Source organism: Uranotaenia lowii, unplaced genomic scaffold (assembly GCF_029784155.1).
Source record: "Uranotaenia lowii strain MFRU-FL unplaced genomic scaffold, ASM2978415v1 HiC_scaffold_190, whole genome shotgun sequence".
Taxonomy (NCBI): Eukaryota; Metazoa; Arthropoda; class Insecta; order Diptera; family Culicidae; genus Uranotaenia; species Uranotaenia lowii.
The window spans coordinates 41398-63000 of record NW_026597966.1 but is presented as its reverse complement, the minus strand read 5'-3'; the positions used below and the strand labels follow the sequence as shown (position 1 = coordinate 63000).

The 21603-nt window shown below is 38.3% G+C and overlaps 1 protein-coding gene across 5 annotated transcripts; it reads right to left on the bottom strand.

Annotated features, from left to right (window-relative positions):
• Positions 1–3102: 3102 nt before the first annotated feature.
• Positions 3103–9144, bottom strand: LOC129759565 (putative uncharacterized protein DDB_G0271606). 5 transcript variants are annotated; one of them, XM_055757038.1, is made up of 6 exons: positions 8702–9144; positions 6302–6633; positions 5890–6165; positions 5220–5808; positions 4603–4977; positions 3103–4442 (listed from the first exon to the last, which is right to left on the bottom strand). In XM_055757038.1, the coding sequence occupies exons 2-6, from the start codon at positions 6392–6394 to the stop codon at positions 3118–3120; spliced, it is 2658 nt and encodes an 885-aa protein (XP_055613013.1). In that variant the 5' UTR covers positions 6395–6633; positions 8702–9144; the 3' UTR covers positions 3103–3117. The 5 variants fall into 5 exon arrangements, with proteins under 5 accessions (XP_055613013.1, XP_055613012.1, XP_055613014.1 ...); XM_055757037.1 differs by lacking the exon at positions 8702–9144 and adding an exon at positions 8366–8511; XM_055757039.1 differs by lacking the exon at positions 8702–9144 and adding an exon at positions 8355–8469.
• Between the last annotated feature and the right edge of the window lie 12459 nt (positions 9145–21603).

The window sequence follows — 21603 nt, the reverse complement described above, 5'->3', positions numbered from 1 at the left end:
ATTTAATTTTTGAGTTAAAAAAAAATTGAATTTAGAGAATCGATTCTTTCAGAATAGGATACACTGAATCAAAGTGAAAATTGTACTTTTTTAAAGCAAGAAATAAATTTAACGGGTATTTTGAGAACAACTTTGAAACGCTTAGTTTCTTTTTTATGTAAAACATTAATTTATGAACTTTAAAATCTTCAAAGATTAAATTTTATTGAAGTTTCCACAGTTACACAAGTATTAGGAATAAGAGCTATTAAAGATATTGACAGAAGAAAATGGTTCCGCTCAAGATCATATTTTAGTTCCGCTCAAGATCAGTGTAGTTCTGCTCAAGATCAGAATTCTTACTTCAGTAAAACAGTTCTAGAGTTATAAGGATTTACACTAAAATATTCTTAAAATCATCATTAGAAAGAAGAAACCAAGATCTATCCGCTGAACTGAAAAAAAAATTGTTCGGATTTAACCCAAAGCCATACCGCTTGATCAACTGTTCCGAGTTGCGTCGAATTGGGCCAATTAGTTCCGCTCAAGATCATTTACCCTACGATAAAGCTGAAATTTTATTAAAAAAAATACTACTTCTTTTATTATTTTATAAAACTAAACCAAAGTTAGGGTTGCAATATTATGGAGGCAATTCATTCATAAGAAAAATTATATCAAATCTGTTTTGAGATCTCCCATTCTTTCTGAAGGTGTTAATTAGAGATTAAATTTGAAGTTTTAATGATACAAATCATATATTTGTTCTATTTAACCTGTTATTTTAGGATAGCGGCATTTTACAAACATGATGGGGGCAAACAAAAAAACTCTCTTATTCAACTTTCCAATCATTATGAAACCACCATAAAAGCCTAAATTTGTTTAACTTGTAAGGTTCATTTTAATAAGTAACAAATACCACCCAACTTTTTGTTTTGAGCTTCTTAACGTGTGATTTTCAAAAAAGTCAAAATATTACATCAAAAGGTATCAAAACCTTGTATGAATTTAAAAAAAAATTTAAGTTGGTGCATTCATAAAATTTTGTCTTGCCTTATGTTCAAAGCGTATTACCCTCAAAATGCATTGATAAGATATGTTGTCTTGACAACGCATTTAACCCGATAGGCCCATTTAGGAAACCTTTCCCCTATGTATTTTTGACATTCCGGAAATCGACTGTACTTTATAAACAATCAACATGAAAGCCGAAAGAAGGGAAAAAATTGTGCAATTATTTGGACAATCCATTGAGGTCTGCATCTAGGCTAGCTAAACAGCCGAAATTGCCCAGAAATACCGTATGGCGTGTTATCAAACAGTATAAGGACATCATTGACGACGATTCGAAAGGCTCAAGCCAATCGTCGCAGTTTCGACCGGAAACTGCGTGGTAAGATTTTGAAAACGTTTTAGAGGAATTCCAAATGCAGCCCATAGTACCGTGAGGAGAATTCGACTCCGGGAAGGAATCAAATCGTATCGGGTCGGGATAGCAAACAGCCAAATCGGATCATAAAACAGAATAGTGTGGCCAAAATCCTTGCTCGGAAACTATACGATGCTGACCAAGTCCGACGGGTGTCGCCTGATGGACGATGAAACCTATGTGAAGGCTGACTTTGGACAGTTCCTAGGTCAAAAATTTTACTTCGCAGTGGCTCGGGGGGTTGTTCCGGCCGATTTTAAATTGTTTTTTGCCGACATATTTGCAAGGTTGCCGAGAAAAAATCTGTGTTTTTGTCAAAAATAAATCTGACTTTCTGTGATTTTACCCAAAAATTTTGTGATGGAAATAGCATTAATTACTTTAAAAAATCATGAAAAATTGATTTTTTACATTTTTTTTGAGAAAGAACAATAAACATTACCAATTTTATCATGTTTTTTTCCGAAACAAAGTTTTAAATTTTAAATTCAAAATTTATGTTGACATGGCCGCTGCTTTTTCTCATTTAATGGATGAGATCTTGACTGGATCGATTGACTGTAGACCAAACCGAGGATTGCCGTGGAATCCTTCAACCATGGAGCAGCTGAACGACCTTGACCTGGCAGACGATATTGTTTTGCTCGCCCAAACACAACAAGACATGCAGAGTAAGCTCGACGACCTCACCGAAAGCTCCAAGGCAGCAGGTCTCAAAATCAATGTCGGAAAGACCAAGTCGATGGAAATCAACACAAAAAATCGTTCCAATTTCGTAGTAGCTGGACAACATGTTGAGAAAGTGGAGTGCTTCCAGTATCTTGGTAGCCAGATGGTGGTACCAAGAAGGACATCGAAACCCGGATCAGAAAAGCCCGATTTGCGATTTACGTTTGCGAGTCTCCGAAACATCTGGCGCTCACGCCAGATCTCTCTACGAACTAAGATCCGAATCTTCTACTCAAATGTCAAATCCGTATTGCTGTACCGGATCGGATCGCCAGCAGTGGAGATCTTTTATCTCAGCCCTATGCGTCGGTCAATCGACGCTGGACCCTTAGGGTAGGTAGGAAAGAATCGTAATTTAAGACGTTAATTAAGAAATCTGTGAATTATGTGAATATTTCCAAAACTCTGTGTTCTGTGACACAGAATCTGTGATGAAAATTTGATCAAAGTTCTGATAAATTACAGATTTTTCTGTGATTTCGGCAACTTGGGAAATTTGCACGTAAATTTATGATTTGGCATGGCATTTGTAGCTGTGGCAAAAAAAACGAAGGTTTTCGTTACAAATAAGACAATGATGTCGGAACTTCACCAAAAAAAGTGTCTCCAAAAATGAATTTTGCCGTTTATTCGATCCCACGACCATCCCGTAATATTTTGGCGAACTGTCATTACAGCAAAGTCGTTCAAGAATGGTATGCAGAGAAAGGGTTCCAGTTTGTTCCAAAAAACCTTAACCCACCCAACTGCCCCCAATTCCGCCTATTGAGAAATATTGGGCAATCATGAAGAGGCATTTTCCTAGAACGGTCAATGATCGGGGAAAGGCTAATATGGAATCGAGCAGCAATGTCCCAGGTAGTATTTTGAAGAGGAAATGTCACTTAATTAACATTCATCGCAATGAAATCCACAACACTGTTCTAAATTTCTGATATTTCGTGATGTTATAAACAAAAGAAAACCCTTAAAAAAATTCACCCACCTGTGTGCCACCGGAGATGCGCCCTCAGATGGGACGTCTTGCCGTAGACCTTGTTGCAGCCGCTCACGTGACAGATATGTTGCTTCTTGCTGTTCGGAGGTCCCTCGCCCTTGGTTTCACAGTTGGGACAGGTACAGGCGACCCGCCGAACGCGAGGCTTCTGAGGTTCACCTGCACCGACCTCCGAATTACGATCGCCACCGGCCGATCGGGGAGCTCCGTGACCACCGCCCCCGCCTCCTCCTCCGTCCCCCGATAGGCTTATGTTTACGTTGACCGAGGTTTGTGTGGTCGTCGGCGAATGAAGGATTTCTCCTTTGATCTGATGGATCGCTGGGCCCACATTTACGAGCGCCGGACTCGGTTGGATGGGTAAGGAACTACTCCCGGCTGGGGAAGGTTGTATGTGCGTGGGCATGCTGGTACCGGTGCCACTGCCACCTGTGACTCCGTTACCAGCACCAGAGCCGGTTCCTGCGACCGACACTACCGGTTGAATTGGCATAACTTCCTGCTTGATGAACCAACCCTTACCGGGGTCGCTTGGATCCGGCTTTATATTTGATAATTGATGCGCCGCTGCCTGCTGAAGGGACATAGTTTGCCCTGTTTGATTGACCGGGTTCAACTGAGGCTGCGACGCCGCTGTTTGCGGTTGAACCGGTTGCATGAAATTTGAAGGGATCACTTGAACGTTGCCGATGCCCGGAATGTTCTGTACCGGGATCGCCTGGAGGCCGGGTATGTTCGGCACCTGGATGATGTTGGTTGCATTCTGTCGAAGCTGTGGCAGCGTGTTGGAAGGTATCACCGTGATCTGCTGCCCCACCTGCGGTCCAGCTATCGTAATGGGTTGCGGCTGGGCCTGTGTTTGAGACTGCGATTGCTGACCGTTATCTTGCGTTGTAGCAACACCCGGTTGTACGGATCCTCCGTGCAAGGATGTCACTAGCGGATTGGACGCATTGACAGCTGCCGAGGCGGCTGTTTGGGTCAGGTTGGGTTGCTGCTGGAGAATGATGTTCTGAGGAGCCGCGGCTGCCTGCAGTCCGGCTAGCGGGTTAATCGACGTGAGCTGAACTTGCTGAATCTGCCCCGAAGGAGTGATGATGTTTGCCACCTGAGGAATCTGCGGGATCACCTGCATCTGCGGTTGAACGAAGGCAGAACCGATAGCTTGGATTGGCACGTGGACGGTTTGATAAACTGTTTGCCCGTTGCCGGTCGATATCGGAACCTGTACCGGAACGGTCTGTTGCATCGGGAATTGAACAACCTGAGGTATCGCAGCTGCCGGTCGGACTTGCACATTTTGACCTGGTTAGGTATGGGGGAAAACTTTTGTTACCAATTTTATCTGACAAATCCACGCGACCGTCACCAAGTTAACATAAAAAAACATGCATAATCCAACATAACAAAAGAAAACGAAAGCATGGTGAATGTAATTTGATAAATGATGGTTGTCCGCAATTACCTCCTTCCAGTTTAATGGTTGTGATATTGTTAGGCAAAATGTTTTGCGTTGTTAATGCCGAGGCCGGTACCTGGATATTGGTTCCAGGAATGGTTATCGTTGCCTGTGGTTGAACTTGCTGAATCTGCTGGGCAGTCGTGGCTACAGCTTGGTGTTGCTGTTGAGCTTGATGTTGTTGCTGCTGCTGTTGCTGTTGCGTTTGCTGTTGGGCCTGTGCTTGCTGTTGACCGGTAGCAGCAGCCACAACTGCAGCTTGTTGCTGCTGTTGCTGCTGCTGTTGTTGTTGCTGTTGAGCTAGAACATTAGCTGCGGTGTTTGCCGTACCCAAGGGGATTGTTATATTAGTTCCCGGGATAGTAAGCGTAGCCTGACCAGCTGCATGAAAGTATACAGAGAATTCGTATCTCGATTGTGGACTTACAAATAACAGGTTTTAAGGATTAAAAGTGCGGTGTGTGCAAGGTTTATCTGATTTAATGTACATATACAGTAAAGATGAACATGCTCTTCGAACATACAGAAAGCTTGTGGGGGTGCAATTAACAACGAAACAGAGCTCTTAACAAACATGAACCACACCTTTGAATGGATTCGTTTACAAACAATGAATTACTCACCATTCGGTAGCTGAACAGCCTGAGTCATATTCTGGAGAAAGTTAGGAACTACACCATTCGGGGCTCGGATCAATTGGCCGGAAGGTGTTAGGAAAGCTTGTTGACCATTGATCTGCACCGCCTGGGCACCGGCCAGTGGATTACCCTGTATTCCACCCGGTACAAACAGGGTGTCCTGCCCATCTACGTTAACCGTCTGCACTGGTTGAATCATTTGAAAAAGTCCGTTGGGATTCTGAATGATTTGTCCTCCCGGTAGTATCTGCTGTGGTATCCCTTGGAGGTTCAGTATCTGCGGCTGCTGCACTTGAGGAGATGTAACGAATGTTTTAACTGGGGTTCCAACTGGTGTGGTTGTTGCCGAGGATACTGCGACCTGAACGGGCGTTCCATCGGCAGTTGTGATGGTATTCAGCTGATGCTGGGGTAGGAAATTCTGTAGCTGCTGAAGTGTGATGACTTGTGGTTGGTGATTTGCTTGCTGCTGAGCTTGCGACAGCTGAGCAAGCTGTTGAACCTGTTGCTGCAGCTGTGCTTGTTGCGTTGCTGCTTGTTGTTGTTGTTGCTGCTGCTGCTGCTGTTGCTGCACCTTTGATTAGAAAAACACAATCATTAGCGTTTCAATTTACCAAAACAACTGAACATTTATGAACATTTCATACAAACTCACCGCTTGTGCCATGTTTTGCTGAGATTGGTTCTGCGCGTGTTGTTGCTGCAGCTGCTGCTGATGTTGTTGTTGCTGTGTTTGCTGCTGTTGTTGATGTTGTTGCTGCTGTTGCTGTTGCTGCTGCTGTTGTTGCTGCTGCTGTTGCTGCAGTTGCTGCTGCTGAAGTTGCTGCTGTTGAAGCTGCTGTTGTTGCTGTATTTGTTGCTGCTGTACAGCTTGCTGTGCAGCGGTTTGCGGCTGCGATGCAGCCATGATAGCTGCATTGAGTTCATTGCCCTTTAAAAATAACAATTCGTGAATTTCAGGTTATCTAATAACGTGTTAAGATCATTTAACCATATCACAAAAAAATACAAAGAAATAAAAAAATAAAGTTCCGTAAAAATGGCACAACATATATTTTTCAACGGACCTGCAATCCTTGAGCCTGGAGTTGGGCCACTACCGAGGCACTGACGACACGAATCTCTTGGCCGGGCGCTAAATTGCCCTGCGAGGAGTCCATTTATGTGTGGGTGGAGCTTAAAGTACGGTTATGGTACTCCACTGGGTTTCATTTACGCGCGTTTTTTTATTTCGTTTTTTCCGAAAACTTTAACTTTAAAGTTAACTTCTACTATACTAGGAGTGCGAAAGGGAGGTTTCGTTGTCTTCCAACAGTCTTGTGATTTAGATTTATCTCTATTTGAATAGGGTCTCGGTTTTGCGACGCCGGGTCGCAACAACGTGTGACCGAAGTGTTCACTGTAAATGACCAAAATAATTTCGGTAAGTTTAGCCGATAAGTGATAAACAAAAAAAATAAAAACAAAAAATTGAATTCCGCTTTTAAAAATGTTAGTCGAAACATAAATAATAAGGTTTGCTTCTATTTCTATAAGAATAAAACTGTTAGTAAAAGATGAGTAGAATTTTCATTGATCACTGATATTGATTTTTGGTATTGTTTATTTAATAAAAATTGAATTAATAATTCAATGTTGGCTTTACAACACTTCGTTATATGTATTAAGTACTTCCTGAAAAGACCTATTGAGACTGAGGATAGGATAGGAATAGTATTAGGAAATATCGTTTTTGCGTTCGATTTTTAAACAATAATATCATCTTCATCTTAAAAAAAATGGCGATTCGAGTGCTGGTTCGAACCCACTTAAAGCATATAAGTAACTTAGAGAGTGTAGAAGCTACTAAATTTCTATGCATAAATCAAAACAATCGATTTTGAATAAAAATTTCTTCCTAGGACAGCACGGACATCTTTGCCGACCCGCTATCTTAACATTGTTCAAAAATTTCCTTGTGATGATTTTAAAAGAATGCTCACCAAAGCGGATTTTTTTTTTATTGTTTCAAAAATATTTTAACACCACGGGTACAAAGTTTTACTTCATGAATATGCAATATGAGATATCAACTGTGTCCGAATTAACTGACACAACTATAAATAGAACATGTTGCACACTGCACATCTAACCGGGCCATAAACCGGTGACTGTCAGCAAAACAACAACATGCCCACACCAACACACAATCTCCCTAATTAGCTCAAAACAAAAACTATAAATTGCTTTGCATTTGCACAACATTCTCTCTCCCCTCGATTGAAGCACGAAACGCACGTGGTCTAGCGGCCAATTTTCCAGACCCACCCCTTAAATTCTACTACTGTGGTCTGTGTCCCTTCGCCAGCCAGTGAAAAAGCTTATTAATCCCCTCCGCGCGTCCCATTGGAGTGAGCGAGACATCACTTTGGTAACCAAGAAGCGAAAGTGCGTATTCCATGCGTCCCTAGTAAATACAGCGTGCCTGTGCCATTCTCATTATCACATCATATCGGAGAAGAAACCGACGCCGCTCTATGTAGCGTCCGTCAGCCAGTGTCAACGAACTGCCGGATCAAAACAAACCGAACATTGCCGAAGTGGAACTAGCATTCGGGTGCGTTTGTAATTGTGTGGGCTGTCTCAGCCGAAAGGGACAGCCTACGATGAGTTCAGAAAGGGAGGGCAGACACTTTTGGTGAGAGATTTGAGAGAGCGATGTTCGAAGCAGCTGCAGGAACACCCTGTGCAGAGTCGTTACGTTTAGGGGATTTTGTAGGCGGAGACAGGTATTGTATTCGTACATTAATGGCAGAAAATCACTTTGAGCGAGTCATGTTCAAGCTTTCTCGGCGGAAGGTCATCTAGCTAGTTTTGATTGAAAGGCGGCTTATTTATGAAATGCAATTCTGCAAACTTGCATCGAATGCTCGAATCGTTTCAAATCAACGCTTGTCAGAGGGAAATTAGTTTCAGTTTTCTTGAAATTTTGGTTTTGTGGATCATTTCAAATTTTTTCCTCGCCACAACATGAATCCAATATGGCGGTCGCCAACTTGACGTGGAAGCAATTTTCAACATCGAATAACACTTCGAAAACACGCGTAACTGGCAATCTTTTATTAAAATAACACTTCAAACATGCAATTCACCATTTGAAGGCCGACTTTGAAGTCGCCTGTAGCACCGGACGGGCTTATTTGGTGCCCAATTTCGCAAACGTCGCGCGGTTCGTGCACTTTCAAATTAGAGCGAGACACTGACACATTGACTCTGCTGGCATTGGCAGTACGAGTGAATGGAAACACCCCGAAAGCCCCCGCCCAGAGGAGGGCAAATACGAAACACCCACCACAAAAAAGTAGCACCGTGAGCCGAGTTTTACACTCACTGCACTTTTCAAATTGAGCTTAACAAAATCGACGTCGCCTACTAGACATAATGACCTGAGATTCGATGAGCAGAAACTGTTTCAGAACCGGACTTACCATCGTTGGAACCGGATCATCGGCCGGTTCCTTTTTTATAGTCGCTTCCATTCAAGGATGCCCGGAGATATGATTTGCGTCTGCCGGAGTTACATTTTCACCGAAAAATGTTCCCTACGCTTGGTCGTCTCCTGAGAACACTTCGATTCAAGTCCGATATCTTTGTACGCCTGTACACAACAACTGCACAAACCACTTTGTCCCATGTATGTGTGGCTAGTCAAAAATTTTACGAGACCTTCAAATCCATTTCACTTATTCTGGGACAGTCTTCAACACGTTTTCAAGGCCTTAGTATCGCAATTCTTATTTTTAAACCACTCCACACTATGTTAAACTTAATTTTTACACATAAAACCGACGTTTCGAATCTAAATAATTTAGTTATTTAGGAAATAATACTCCGACAAGCCGAAGGCTTCTTTTTTCGTAGCAAACCATGAGAAACTGAAACTCTCATTCTGAGAGTGGTGTGTGGCCTGCTTTAATGCAGACAAGCTCGCTCTTTCGAACGATGCTCGCTCATCATCGCTGCCACAGGGAGAGCACAAAACTGAGAAAGCTCCGCCTCACGCACACATAATTGAGATTAGGGTGTTTCAATTTGCTCTGTTCATTTAAATTTTCAACTCAACAAAAATTTGACAAAGTTGTTATTCAAAACAAATATTAGAGTTAAAATTTCAAAACCTTTGAACTACGACAGGTAATATTATTATTAATGCTGAAGCATCCTAATCGTTCAAAAGTGGGTCATTCCGTGTGAATCTAACGGGGCGAGCGACAGTCTGCCTAAACTAATGGGAGCGAATGGGATAGAAAACAAAAACAAGAACCAACTTTTCGAGGGCTGCATAAAGTAGGTAGAGCCGCTGCTCGCAAAAATTAAAAGAGTTATCGGAAGAGAGGGAGAAAAAGAGCTAAAAGTTTTTTGAACGACGGACGGTTCTAAAATTATTAAATTTGGAGGCAGGGAAATGCTATTTTTCGTAACGTTCCAGTTTTGACTGAGGACCATAAGCAAAAAGTTGAAGATGGCACATGACTTGTTGTAATTTATTTTTTATCCGCAATTTTAATGAATTTATACGTGATTATTTGATAGTTCCACAGAATATGTTTAAAAAAAATAATTCAATCAATGTCTGATATATAGAAGAATCAGAAATTTAAGATTTTAATTTCAATCTAAAGTCAGTAACCTGGAATTCGATTCTGAAAACGCGTTTTAAAATTTTAAATATCAATATAATACTTCTCAAAACAACGTACAAAACTGTTTTACCCTACCAAAATGAGAAATTGAAGGTGGTTCTTTTACTAACACTCTCTAGGGGCTGAGGAGAGCATTTCATTTCGAAGTCCTTCTCCTTTTCCCTCATCCGGGAAGCGCGTATACCAACGCTTCGCAGCAGGCCAACATAAGGAAAGGCCCTGTTGCCATATTTTTGCCCCATCCCCTCGGAAGCCTAATCAAATAGGCCTCGCGTATAGATTTTTTAATTCTCCCTACCATTCTAACAAATGTGCGGCCTGTTTTCGGCCAGTAAACGTCCTACCGATACAACTTTCTCTTTTGCTCTCGTTGCCCTTCGTCGTCGATCGTCCTCTTTTGTGCTGGCTATGGCTAATGCATGGGTTGGTTCGTTTGGTCGTTTCGGTAGACAGCAAAGGAAAATCCTTTCCGACAACACCCGCCACCGCCTGCTTTGACCGACTATGGTTGACCCCCTGTTATTTTTACCATTGGACTGAAGCCGCGGCAAATCACAAACTATTTCCAAGCCCACTCTAATATGTGGGATGTGGTTGTCGCGCTCTCTCTCTCAGCACCAGAGGCTAAGCTTATGGTGGGTCGTTCAAAGGCGTGAAACTTCGGTTAGGAAAAATAGGCCCCCTCTCGTGTGGAGGTGGAAAAGGACCCCCTATCGAACATTCGTATTGGATGGTGGACATTCGACGAATCACAACAGCGTTCTTCTTACGAATGTTACCAATCATAGGTGGTGTTAGCGAAAATTCTGGACTTATTCCAGAAAACCTCTTATGTAAAAAACGTTCCTTGTTTGCTAAAAATTGCATTTCAATGCAATTGTTTTTAAATTTTTATGCAATTTTAAAATACAACCCCCCTATCACATCTGTAAACCTGAATTTTCTAAGAACGTTGAATAATTATAACTTCAGAACGTCCTATGAGATATAAGATAAGTTGGTCTCAGGATAAGATTTGTTCGGAAATTTTAGCTAAAACATTTCGATATTGTGCGTTTTGAATATTTTGTTCGATGTTTTAGATGATGAGCAACCTCATTTCAAACGCTGGTAATTTTTAGTAAATTTAATAGTTAAACCTCATTCGTTCTTTGAGTCAGTGATGTCAAACCTTCCAGATTTTGTCTGGATCTTCCAGACCTTTTGGACTTTTGTCAGACATTTTTTTAGCTTTTCAGACTTCCAGACTTTTCCCATTTCTTCCAGACATTTCCAGACTTTTGAAATGATTCGAATGGTTGAAAGCCAGGAAGTTAAGCCATAGAACGTAGTACTGCCGACACCACCACAATGGTCTCAGGCATTGATAATGTACAGAATGTATGATTATCATCAAGTAATGAGTATTATTTCCTTCACTGCAATAATGGGATCGGGCGACCAAAAAATCACCGATAAAGTTCACCATCCAGACTTTTCAAAATATTTTCCGAAATCTTCCAGATATTTCTGAAAAACGGTTGGCACCTCTGCTTTGAGTATCAATATGACACTATTGGAGGTTTGACTGCTTGAAACTTTATTCAGGCGCAAGGAATATTTAAATAAGGTAGTGCCGAGAGCCATATTGGATTTTTATGTGACGTCACAAAAACGATTGTATCAAAAATTTATGTGAGAATGGTAGGAATTTCAAAGAAAAACACGTTTTAGAACGAAATCGAATTCCAATTTCATTTCGATTTTGTTGTAGGACCTCTATTACACTATGTAATGGAGTTTTTTGGTCCTTTGAAGATTGCATTATGTTTTTTTTTTCTTAAATTTATTAATGAATGAAATGGCGCCTTGAAGCTAAAACGTACAAAAATAAAGAAAATATTAACTTCAAAAAGGTCTAGCTGGTAGATTTTGAATGTTCAACTGATTGTCATGATTTTAATCCAACTGGTTTACCATATACAATTCTTACGTAGAACAATCATCATTAATTCATGATTGTTAACTCAATTTACTAAAATGCCAATAAAAGATTGTGGTTTTGTATAAAAAATTGTGTTTTGATCACTTTATTGTAATGAGGAGCTTAAACTGCACTTGAACATTTTCATGGAAGACTTTGAACTAATGTTAAAGTTGTGCTTATTTCAGTGGTCAACATGTACCATTTTTTCGAACTTCGATTATATAGAAACGTCTATTATATAGAAAAATTATTTGAAAATGCAACTTTTTTTGTACCCATCTTGAAGAGCAAGAATCCTTCTACAATAGCATGTTTCCAAAGTGTAAAATTTCCAGCAGATTCTTCGAATTATCATCGAAAAAAAAAGTTTCCTAGTAAATTAACAGATTTTTCGTGATTGTGACGTCTCAGCATGTACCAATACTAGAGCAGGGCTGCCTTGGCACTACCTTCTTTAAATATTCCTTGATTCAGGCGCATCTAAACGAAATAAAAATTCTTCTGGGCCCCCTCAATGAATTTTGCTTTATTAGGGGAGATAAGGGCATAATGGCCACCTTAAGGAGGATGCTTAAATTTAACCATAAAAAACAGCTATATTATGTGGGTTACTTCACTGTTTCGTGTCCAGACACTAAAAGAGTCTATTTGGTATCTAGCTGAAACTTGAAAAGGAAATAAAAACGTTAAAAAATGCATTATAAAATTTTTTGAAGAATGCTGAAAATCGGTCACTATAGGGGCGTAATGAGATACCACGTAGACAGAATAATAAAATTTTTGACCCCCTCCTCCCCCTCCGTGGACAAGCGTGGGCAATTGGCAAACCCATACCTCCCTCCCCGGATGTCCACGTGGAGAGATTTGAAATTGTTTTTTTAAATACCTATAATTTGACAATTAGAAAACACAACTTTTTGCCTTTTAGTTATAGAAATGGCTAATTTGACAAAAAAAAACGAATAAGAATTTCTCTATATGCCTAAATAGCCTCATGTTGTGCTGATGGCCGACCAAATAAGAAAAAAAAATACTCAATATAAATTTTTTTTTTAATTTTAAATTTCTAAATTATTATATATCACTTGCTTTCAAGTAGCTACTAATTCTTAAAACTCAAACTGAAAAGCATTGCCATTTTAAGATTTTGATTTAAACATCTGAATATTTATTCACCTTTAGAAAATATTTTGAAAGTAAGTATGTCCACGTTGACATGACCCAAACTCCTACCCCCCTCTCCGTGGACAAGCGTGAAGTTGTCCACGTGGTATGTGAACGGCCCCCTGGGCTGCAACCATCAAAATAAACAATCATGAATAGTATACGAAAAAAAGATCGCCTCGACCAGAAATCAAACGGTCAATTTGACACTCCTCGCTTAAACCGCTACATCTCTCTTGTTTCTTAACCGATTTGTATAAAATTTGTAATTTAAGAAACTTCGTAAAGTAACTTAAACATTATTCCCAGACAATATTCAGTTACAACAATTTATTTTTACGTTATTCAAAGTATAAGAAAAAAATCGAAAAAAACATTCTTAGGAAAAATACTATAGAACCTACCAAATGCCAAAAAAACATTTAGTGCCTAAGAAATTTAAATTTGGGAGCTATATATAGCGCACAAGGATATATATATATTTTTAAATATTTTTAATGATCATGGCCATAAAAAAAATTAAAAAAAGTGTGTGAAAACCGTTTTTCTCAACAAATGAATTGTCATATTAGTTTCAGTCTTAGTAGAAAATTTTGAAAAAAAAGCTATTGAAAAGTTGACATATTTGGACACTTTTTGGCATCTTTAGATTCTCAAAACACTGGACATAGAATTTTTAACGAATTTTCAAAGGCAGCTATTTTCCGAACTTTTTGTAAAATTGCAATGTATCAGATTTTTTAACACCTAAATTCAACTTTGCACTGCATTTAGAGTATGTTAACACAATACGCGTCTGTTCTCCATGTCAGGAGCGGCGTGCGGAGTGCAACATCGTCCTGGTGGTGTTCGGGACCCAGAACAGCAACATCACGACGGTCCTCCTGCGAGATAGTGGGGTTAGCTGCGGGCCTTGCGAGCCTGTGACTACAAAAAACATAAGCAACGAACAACACAATATTTATGCAATAAAACTATATTTACCAGAAAGGTAATTTCATACCGGTTCTAGTGAAGTTATTAAATGAGCGGATGATTTTTCGAAAATATGATAAAATATGATACTCTTACACCACATTTATTTAAAGTTTTTCTGATTATGATCTTGAAAATATTCAAAGAAAAAAATACACTTGTGCGCAACATATGTAGCTTCTGACTCCAGCTTTTTTGGTTACTAGGTGATATTTTGTGCATTTGGTACTGATCTATAGTATTTTTACGATGCATGTTTTTTCGTTTTTTTTTCTTAGAATTTACATAACGTATAAATAAATTGTTATAATTGAATGTTATCAGAGAATCATATTTGAGTTACATTGCGAAATTTCTAAAACTATAAATTTTTTACAAACCGGTTGAGAAACAAAACGCGGTGTGTTTATAGAAGATGTTTGAAAGAAAAAAAAACAGTAACTCTATATTTTTCAGAAATGGAAAATATAGCCTTTTCTGAGTCATTTTCAGGCTAATTCAAAATATTTGGTCGGTGAGTCCCCATACACTTGTTTTTTAAAAGATTTGTTGTCCATAATTTTAAATTTATTCAGCTGTAAAATTATTACAGTGCAAAGGAATAGCAATGTAATTCTTAGAATTTTTTTTATTTTTATTCAAATTGTTCTAATTCTGAAACAATAACTGAAAAATAACAACGCTGGGAAGATTGGTGATGTGAATTTTCTTAAATCTGTTATTGTTATATGAAATTTTATGAAGAATTAATCACCGTAATTTATATACAGACCCCGTTCGTTTTTGGCAACATTCGATTTTGGCAACATCCGATTTTGGTACATTTGCCAAAATCGAACGGTTTTTAGAAGCGACATAACCTTTTAGTTTAGTTTAGTTTAGTTTAGTTTAGTCTATAACAGGACCAACATAATTTGGACAAACACTAAAAAACGTTTTTACGTTCAGAAATGGTGATAGAATACAACAACAAAAACAAAAGTTTTGAAAAAAAAATTATAAAGTACTCAAAATTTACAAAAATATTGAAAATTTAAAAAAAAATCTAAAACAAATACAAACAAAAGACTTAAAATGACAAAATCAACTAAAAAAATGATAAGAAATGATAAAACCAGCAAAAATGATAAAAAAAACTAAGATTATAAACAAAACAAAAATAGTGCAAAATGCATCAAAAACATGAGAATTTTTTTTATAAAAATTCTAAAAACTGACGGAAATTGACTTAAAATAACGTTAATGATAATAAAAAGAGTTATTTTGTTAAAATAGGAGAAACAAATTTCAGAATAAAAACCGATCGATATTGGCAACATTCGATTTTGGCAACACAAAATGTTCGGGCATGTTGCCAAAAACGAACGGGGCCTGTATGTAGATTTAATTTATCGACCTAGCGGTGAAAAGTGATGTCCTTTTAAGTAGGGGCATCTAAAGATTATGAAAAATTTTTATATAGGTGGATAGAAGGTTAGATGAAATGAAAGATGATGAAAATAAGCGGATAGAATTTATTTAGAAGCATATCATCACATATCAAATTTTTGTTCCGGGCCTACTACTATGAAGCGGTAGATACAGATAGAGTTGCATCTACCACACATTAGTAGGCCAAGCGTGGTCCGCCCCACAAGGGAAAACTTGTAGTGCGGACGAACTACTAAAAAGGACATCACTTTTTACCGCTAGGCCGATAAATTAAATCAACAGTTATATGAAATTTTAATAAAAATTTATTATTATCCTCGTTATAATTGGTGTTGTCCAAATGTAACATGAAGTTTCATTCATTTGTATATAGCTTTGATAACTAGTTCTGGTTAGATGAAATTTTAAGGTAGATGAATAACAATAGTCAATCAATCCTAAGAAATCAAAATCTAAGAATTTGCTCAGAGTCTTTAAGATTTAGTTCATTTAATTTGAGCATAGAATAAGTTTTTAAGAAATAAAGTTTATTGGAAAAAAAATATTTCTATGCTCAAATCAATTTAGCTAAAACTATCAACCTTTTGAGCAAATTAAATTTTATTAATCATCGATAAAAGTTAACCAAATGACCAAATTTAAAAGTAAGAAAATAAAATTTGCAGTTCACACTGATTCAAATTTACAATTCTAGTTTGAACTTTGAATTTAAATAAACTGCAATATTATTGACGTTGAACAATACACCGCGAAAATATGAATTTCCCTGCAGCTTTTTTAAGGTTTCTTACATTACATTCTCCTTCATCCGATTAAATTTTTTACAAAAATTAATTCCATAATTATCACATGGCGGACCATATACGAAAAATCTCTTGCTTGCCGCGAACTTGCTACTCTTAGCAGCATAACTCAAATGTGTTTAATTTAATAATGAAATTCTGTTCTCCGAAACAGAACACAGCATTTTCGGTGACTCAAAAATACTAAATTTGCGATCTCTTTTGATTTGAATTCTTCGACGAAATGTTCATTTTACGATTCATCTTGATTGTGAGATTCTTCAACAGGCTGAATTAAATCTGAATTTCGAATATTAATTAATTCTGATCCTAAATTCAAAATTTGAATTTTGAATCTGTTCCCAAATTTGAATATAATTTCTGAATTTATTTCTAAATTCATCAGATCACAATATCAAATGTGAGCCAAATAGTAAAATTTGTTTCAAGTCCTGCCTACCTACCTACCTAAGGGTCCAGCGCCGATTGACCGGCGCATAGGGCTGAGATAAAAGATCTCCACTGCTGGCGATCCGGAGCCAGCGTCTTCACTTGCTGCCAGCCAAGGTTCTCGTCAACTGTGCGGATTTCAGCGACTAGACTTCGCCGCCACGAGCTTTTGGGCCTGCCTCTTCTTCGATGCCCATCTGGATTCCAGTCAAGCGCCTCTCTGCAAATCTCGTTTTCATCTCTTCGCAGCGTGTGCCCAATCCATCTCCACTTACGTTCTCGAATCTCGATTTCTAGCGCCTTTTGATGACACCGGCGATGAAGTTCAACGTTTGAGATCCAGTTGCCAGGCCACCAAGCGCGGATGATGTTCCGCAGGCACCGATTCACAAAAACTTGCAGTTTTCGCGTCGTCACCGCATATGTGCACCAAGTCTCACACCCGTACAGCAATACGGATTTGACGTTTGAGTTGAAGATTCGGATCTTAGTTCGTAGAGAGATCTGGCGTGACTGCCAGATGTTTCGGAGACTCGCAAACGCAAATCGGGCTTTTCTGATCCGGGTTTCGATGTCCTTCTTGGTACCACCATCAGGCGTAATCTGGCTACCAAGATACTGGAAGCACTCCACTGTCTCAACCTGTTGTCCAGCTACCACGAAATTGGAACGATTTCCTGTATTGATTTCCATCGACTTGGTCTTTCCGACATTGATTTTGAGACCTGCTGCCTTGGAGCTTTCGGTGAGGTCATCGAGTTTGCTCTGCATGTCTTGTTGTGTTTGGGCGAGCAAAACAATATCGTCTGCCAGGTCAAGATCGTTCAGTTGCTCCATGGTTGAAGGATTCCACGGCAATCCTCGGTTTGGTCTACAGTCAATCGATCCAGTCAAGATCTCATCCATTACGATGAGAAAAAGTAGCGGTGATAAAATACATCCTTGTCTCACTCCAGCAGTTACCGGGATTGGTTCGGACAAGACACCGTCGTGCAAGACCTTGCACGAAAATGCCTCGTACTGTGCTTCGATGAGATGGACTAGTTTCTCTGGGACCCCTCTTCGTCTAAGAGCAGCCCAGATGTTTTCGTGGTTCAGTCGGTCAAATGCTTTTTCGAAATCAACGAACACCAGCAGAAGAGAGTCCTGGAATTCGTTGATTTGTTCCAATATTATTCGTAGCGTTGTGATGTGGTCCACACATGATCGTCCGGATCGGAATCCAGCTTGTTGCCGTCGGAGTGTAGCGTCGATTTTCTCCTGGATCCTGTTCAGGATCACTTTGCAGAGTACTTTGAGGGTTGTACAGATCAAAGTTATGCCACGCCAGTTACCGCACTCTGTTAGGTCTCCTTTCTTTGGGACCTTTACGAGGATACCCTGCATCCAGTCGGCCGGGAATGTTGCAGTATCCCAAATGTCAGCGAAAAGTTTCAAGTCCTGCGATCATAAATATTTAATTTAAATTTTTTTAAGTTTTGAGTTTAATTTTGATTCATAATTTCAAATATTTATTTCTAATCCTTGTGAACCTGAATTAAAATATAAGCTTCGAATGATGACGCTAAGTGTTCAATACCGGATGGTCATTTTGTAGCTTTGTTATGTTTGAATTCAGCATTAGAATTGAATTTAAGATAAGGTTGCCAGAGTTTTTTCAGCACGTATCCGGGCCGGACAAACCGGGCAATTTTTATATAAAAAACATGGCAAAATCTGGGCATTCGATTTCAAATTGACGACCATAAGTCCGGGCAAAATCCGGGTTAATTTTCTCAAAACTCAGAAATTCCTCTACAAAAAAACAAGAAAAAAAATAAAAAAAATTTTTTTCGTCAAAACTCATCGAAAGATTTTAAACCGTATTTTAGGCTTCCAAAAAACCTTTCATGATTATTTTTGTAAAACTTGCTCAAAAAATTTTGTTTTGGAAGTGTTTTTTGTTTTTTTTTTTTTGTTTAATTTGCCAAATAAAGTGAATAAATCCGTGCAAAATCATGCAAATCAATGCATTTTTCAATGAAATCCGGGCAATCGGGCCTGGCCGGATTTTTCTCAAATTTAGTATAAAATATCCGGGCAAACCCGGATAGAACCGGGCAACCTGGCAACCTTAGTTTAAGAACTTTGAATCTAAATATATAACAAAAACTCTGGAAGGATTCTATTTTTTTCATATTAGGTAAATGAGTTTCTAAAATCATTATTCAAATTTTGTGTAAAATGCAAAATTTTATCTAAGGCCTCTAAATAGCTTTTTATTTCTTATTTCTAATGATTTTTCTAATTCCAAAATATGGAAACAGAAATATATTCTTGAGTTGAGTTTACTGCTTCTGAACCAGAATCTTCCAAGTGAGTTCAATCTCATTCAAAACCTAATATTTAGAACTGAATTTCTATCAACAAGTGAAAAAAAATTGAAAAACCTTTAGCAGAATTTTGGACTTGGGATGAATTTTCGAAGTTTTGACATCAGTTCTGAGTCAAGATTGTAATTTTAAAAAACCTTAATGATTCATCAAAATGTGCTTGAGTATTTAAAATTGTGAGTGTAGAGTAGGAAACCTCGCTTGCTTTTCCTTGAAAATCCAGGGGATGAATAACGTACAGGCGTTAAAATCCCAGAAAAAAAAATTTCCTTGAAACTCATGGGAGAAGGGGGTTTAACCCCCAAGACCTCCCCGTTCCTACGACCGGGTCGTGTTATTTTCTGATGCCAATGATGCTATGTAATTGATTACACGCGATTGGTATGGAGGCTGTATTTTGGGTGTAGATAGTTCAAGTAAATTGTTTCAAAACTGGGTTGATATTGAATAGAACCCTTTTCTCGTTTTTTAAAGAAATAGTTTTCAAATTTTTTTAAGTGTCCCGATTGCATTAAATATTTCAAAAAACGGAACGAAAAAACGATAAAGTTATGTGAAAGTTAGCCATAAATTAAGAACACTTCCCTCTATAACATTAAAAAAACAAGATGTTGATGTTGAGAATTTCATTAATCTATAAAGTTCTCCAAAATGTTGCAGATATAGCGATGAGTTCTAATATTCAAATGATGCGTTTAAATTCAATCTTTTCTTAGTTAATTTGTTAGAAGTGGTTTAATTACACAAACAATAGGAGTACAGGAAAATATTTGGTTTATTCTTTAAGATCAAAACACTTATAAGCACACAATTGTAATCAAATAAAACGAGTTTGGCTCCTTAAAACCTTAAGGCATGAGCCGTTTCAAATAAATTAACAAAAATAAAATACAAATATCCTTTTACCCACTTTCCTTAACAAAATTATTTGCTAGGATGCAGAGGTGATCTCGGTCCAAAAGCGCAAAGTTATATCTTTCATCCCTTTTTCTATTTTTCCTAACTATCTATTGACTACTAGGACGTGGCTGGCGCTGTTATTGATGCTACTAATCCCAAGTACCATTCTTTTGATTCTTTTGAATTGATGGCATCGATCAATCACGGAGTAGCAACCTTTGGCAATGTGGAACTCGTTCTACTGAGCCACGCCTTCGACGATGGAGCTCGAAATACGTTAAAATGATTTTAATAGGAAAGTTGTTGAATTTACAAATTAAAAACTGAATATGAAGCATTTTCGTATTACATAGTTAAAGGTGGATGTGAGTAGTTAATCAAGCTAAGCTATGCTATTTTCAATGTAGTTTGGAAATAAGGCCGGAACAAATTTCAAATCTTTCTTTTGTCACCTGGAGTTGAAACATCACGAAGAGGGGATAAAAAAAATAAGATGCTTATCTTAAGATGCTTGTCAAATTTGTCCACAATTTGGAATGTTTGACGTAATAAAAAGTAGACCAACAGAGCTGTCTTGGCGCAAATCCAAAACACACCAGAAAACACTACTGATTATAGGAAAAGTGATTCAGAACAACTTTCACTGACGACTTTTAATTTCAATGACGACTTCAAAAGCTTTAGATCGTTGGCGTATATAAGCGTATCGGATTGCAGCGTGGCATACAAGGAAAATGATGAAAAGCAACGGTCCCAGGTGACGACCTTGAGGTAATCTCAACGGAATGGAAAATATCTTAGAGCATGTTTTTTTTTATATTCGCGCAAGCTTGGCGGTGGGATATATAGGTAATTCACTCGAGGAACCAAGTTGGAAAACCAAGTGGATCCATCTTTACAATTAATATCTTGTGCGGAACACGGACGAACGCATTCGAAAAGTCGATGTAAATTTTATTGACTACTCATATCCACTCCGAATCATTGGACTCAAAAATTTTCATTCTTGGTTCTTGTAAATGTAAAAGAAGTTTCGAATAAAAGTAATGGATAAATGTTAAATGAAAGCTTCGGAGTTGTGAAAAGCTAGGTCCGGATTTGTGCAATCGCATCATAGGTTAATTCATAAACCGGCGATCCTCCGAACTGAAAAAGCTGTACGGAAAAAATGTTGAACCAGAGGGGAGTAGTTGATAAAAATTATTAACACCTGCTGAAAAACATTTGTAAGTCTTCTTATAAGCCAATTCTAGTTAGTATTTCTCGTTTTGTAGTCCTTATACAAAGAATTGATCTCGCAGGTTCAAATTTTTAATTCTGAAAGACCTTTCAAGGAAGTTGCTCGCTTGAACCTCACTTAATGATTTAAACGTTTAGCTCTCAAGCGATATCTGACACTTTTTCGACAGTCAAAATCTAAGCGAATGTTTCAGAAGACTAGAGCCTTGCTATATGCGAATGAAACGAGTGAAATAACTTAGTCAACTAATTCCAAAAAGAGTCCCAAACCAAAGCAGACACGCACTGTCACCTATCATCATATTCAGGCATAATCTACATAGGAGCTTCAAGTCAAGTGATATTACTTAATTTTAAACACATTCCAAATCGAAAGGATTGTGATATTCAATGAAATAAAAAAAAAGC

What these genes read in the sequence shown, in the direction of transcription:
- LOC129759565 (XM_055757038.1), bottom strand. Translation starts at nt 6,394, where the DNA reads ATGGACTCCTCGCAGGGCAATTTAGCGCCCGGCCAAGAGATTCGTGTC. An exon ending in TCCAGGCTCAAGGATTGCAG is followed by an intron (nt 6,166 to 6,301) that starts GTCCGTTGAAAA and finishes TTATTTTTAAAG; the next exon opens with GGCAATGAACTCAATGCAGC. An exon ending in AGCAAAACATGGCACAAGCG is followed by an intron (nt 5,809 to 5,889) that starts GTGAGTTTGTAT and finishes TTCTAATCAAAG; the next exon opens with GTGCAGCAACAGCAGCAGCA.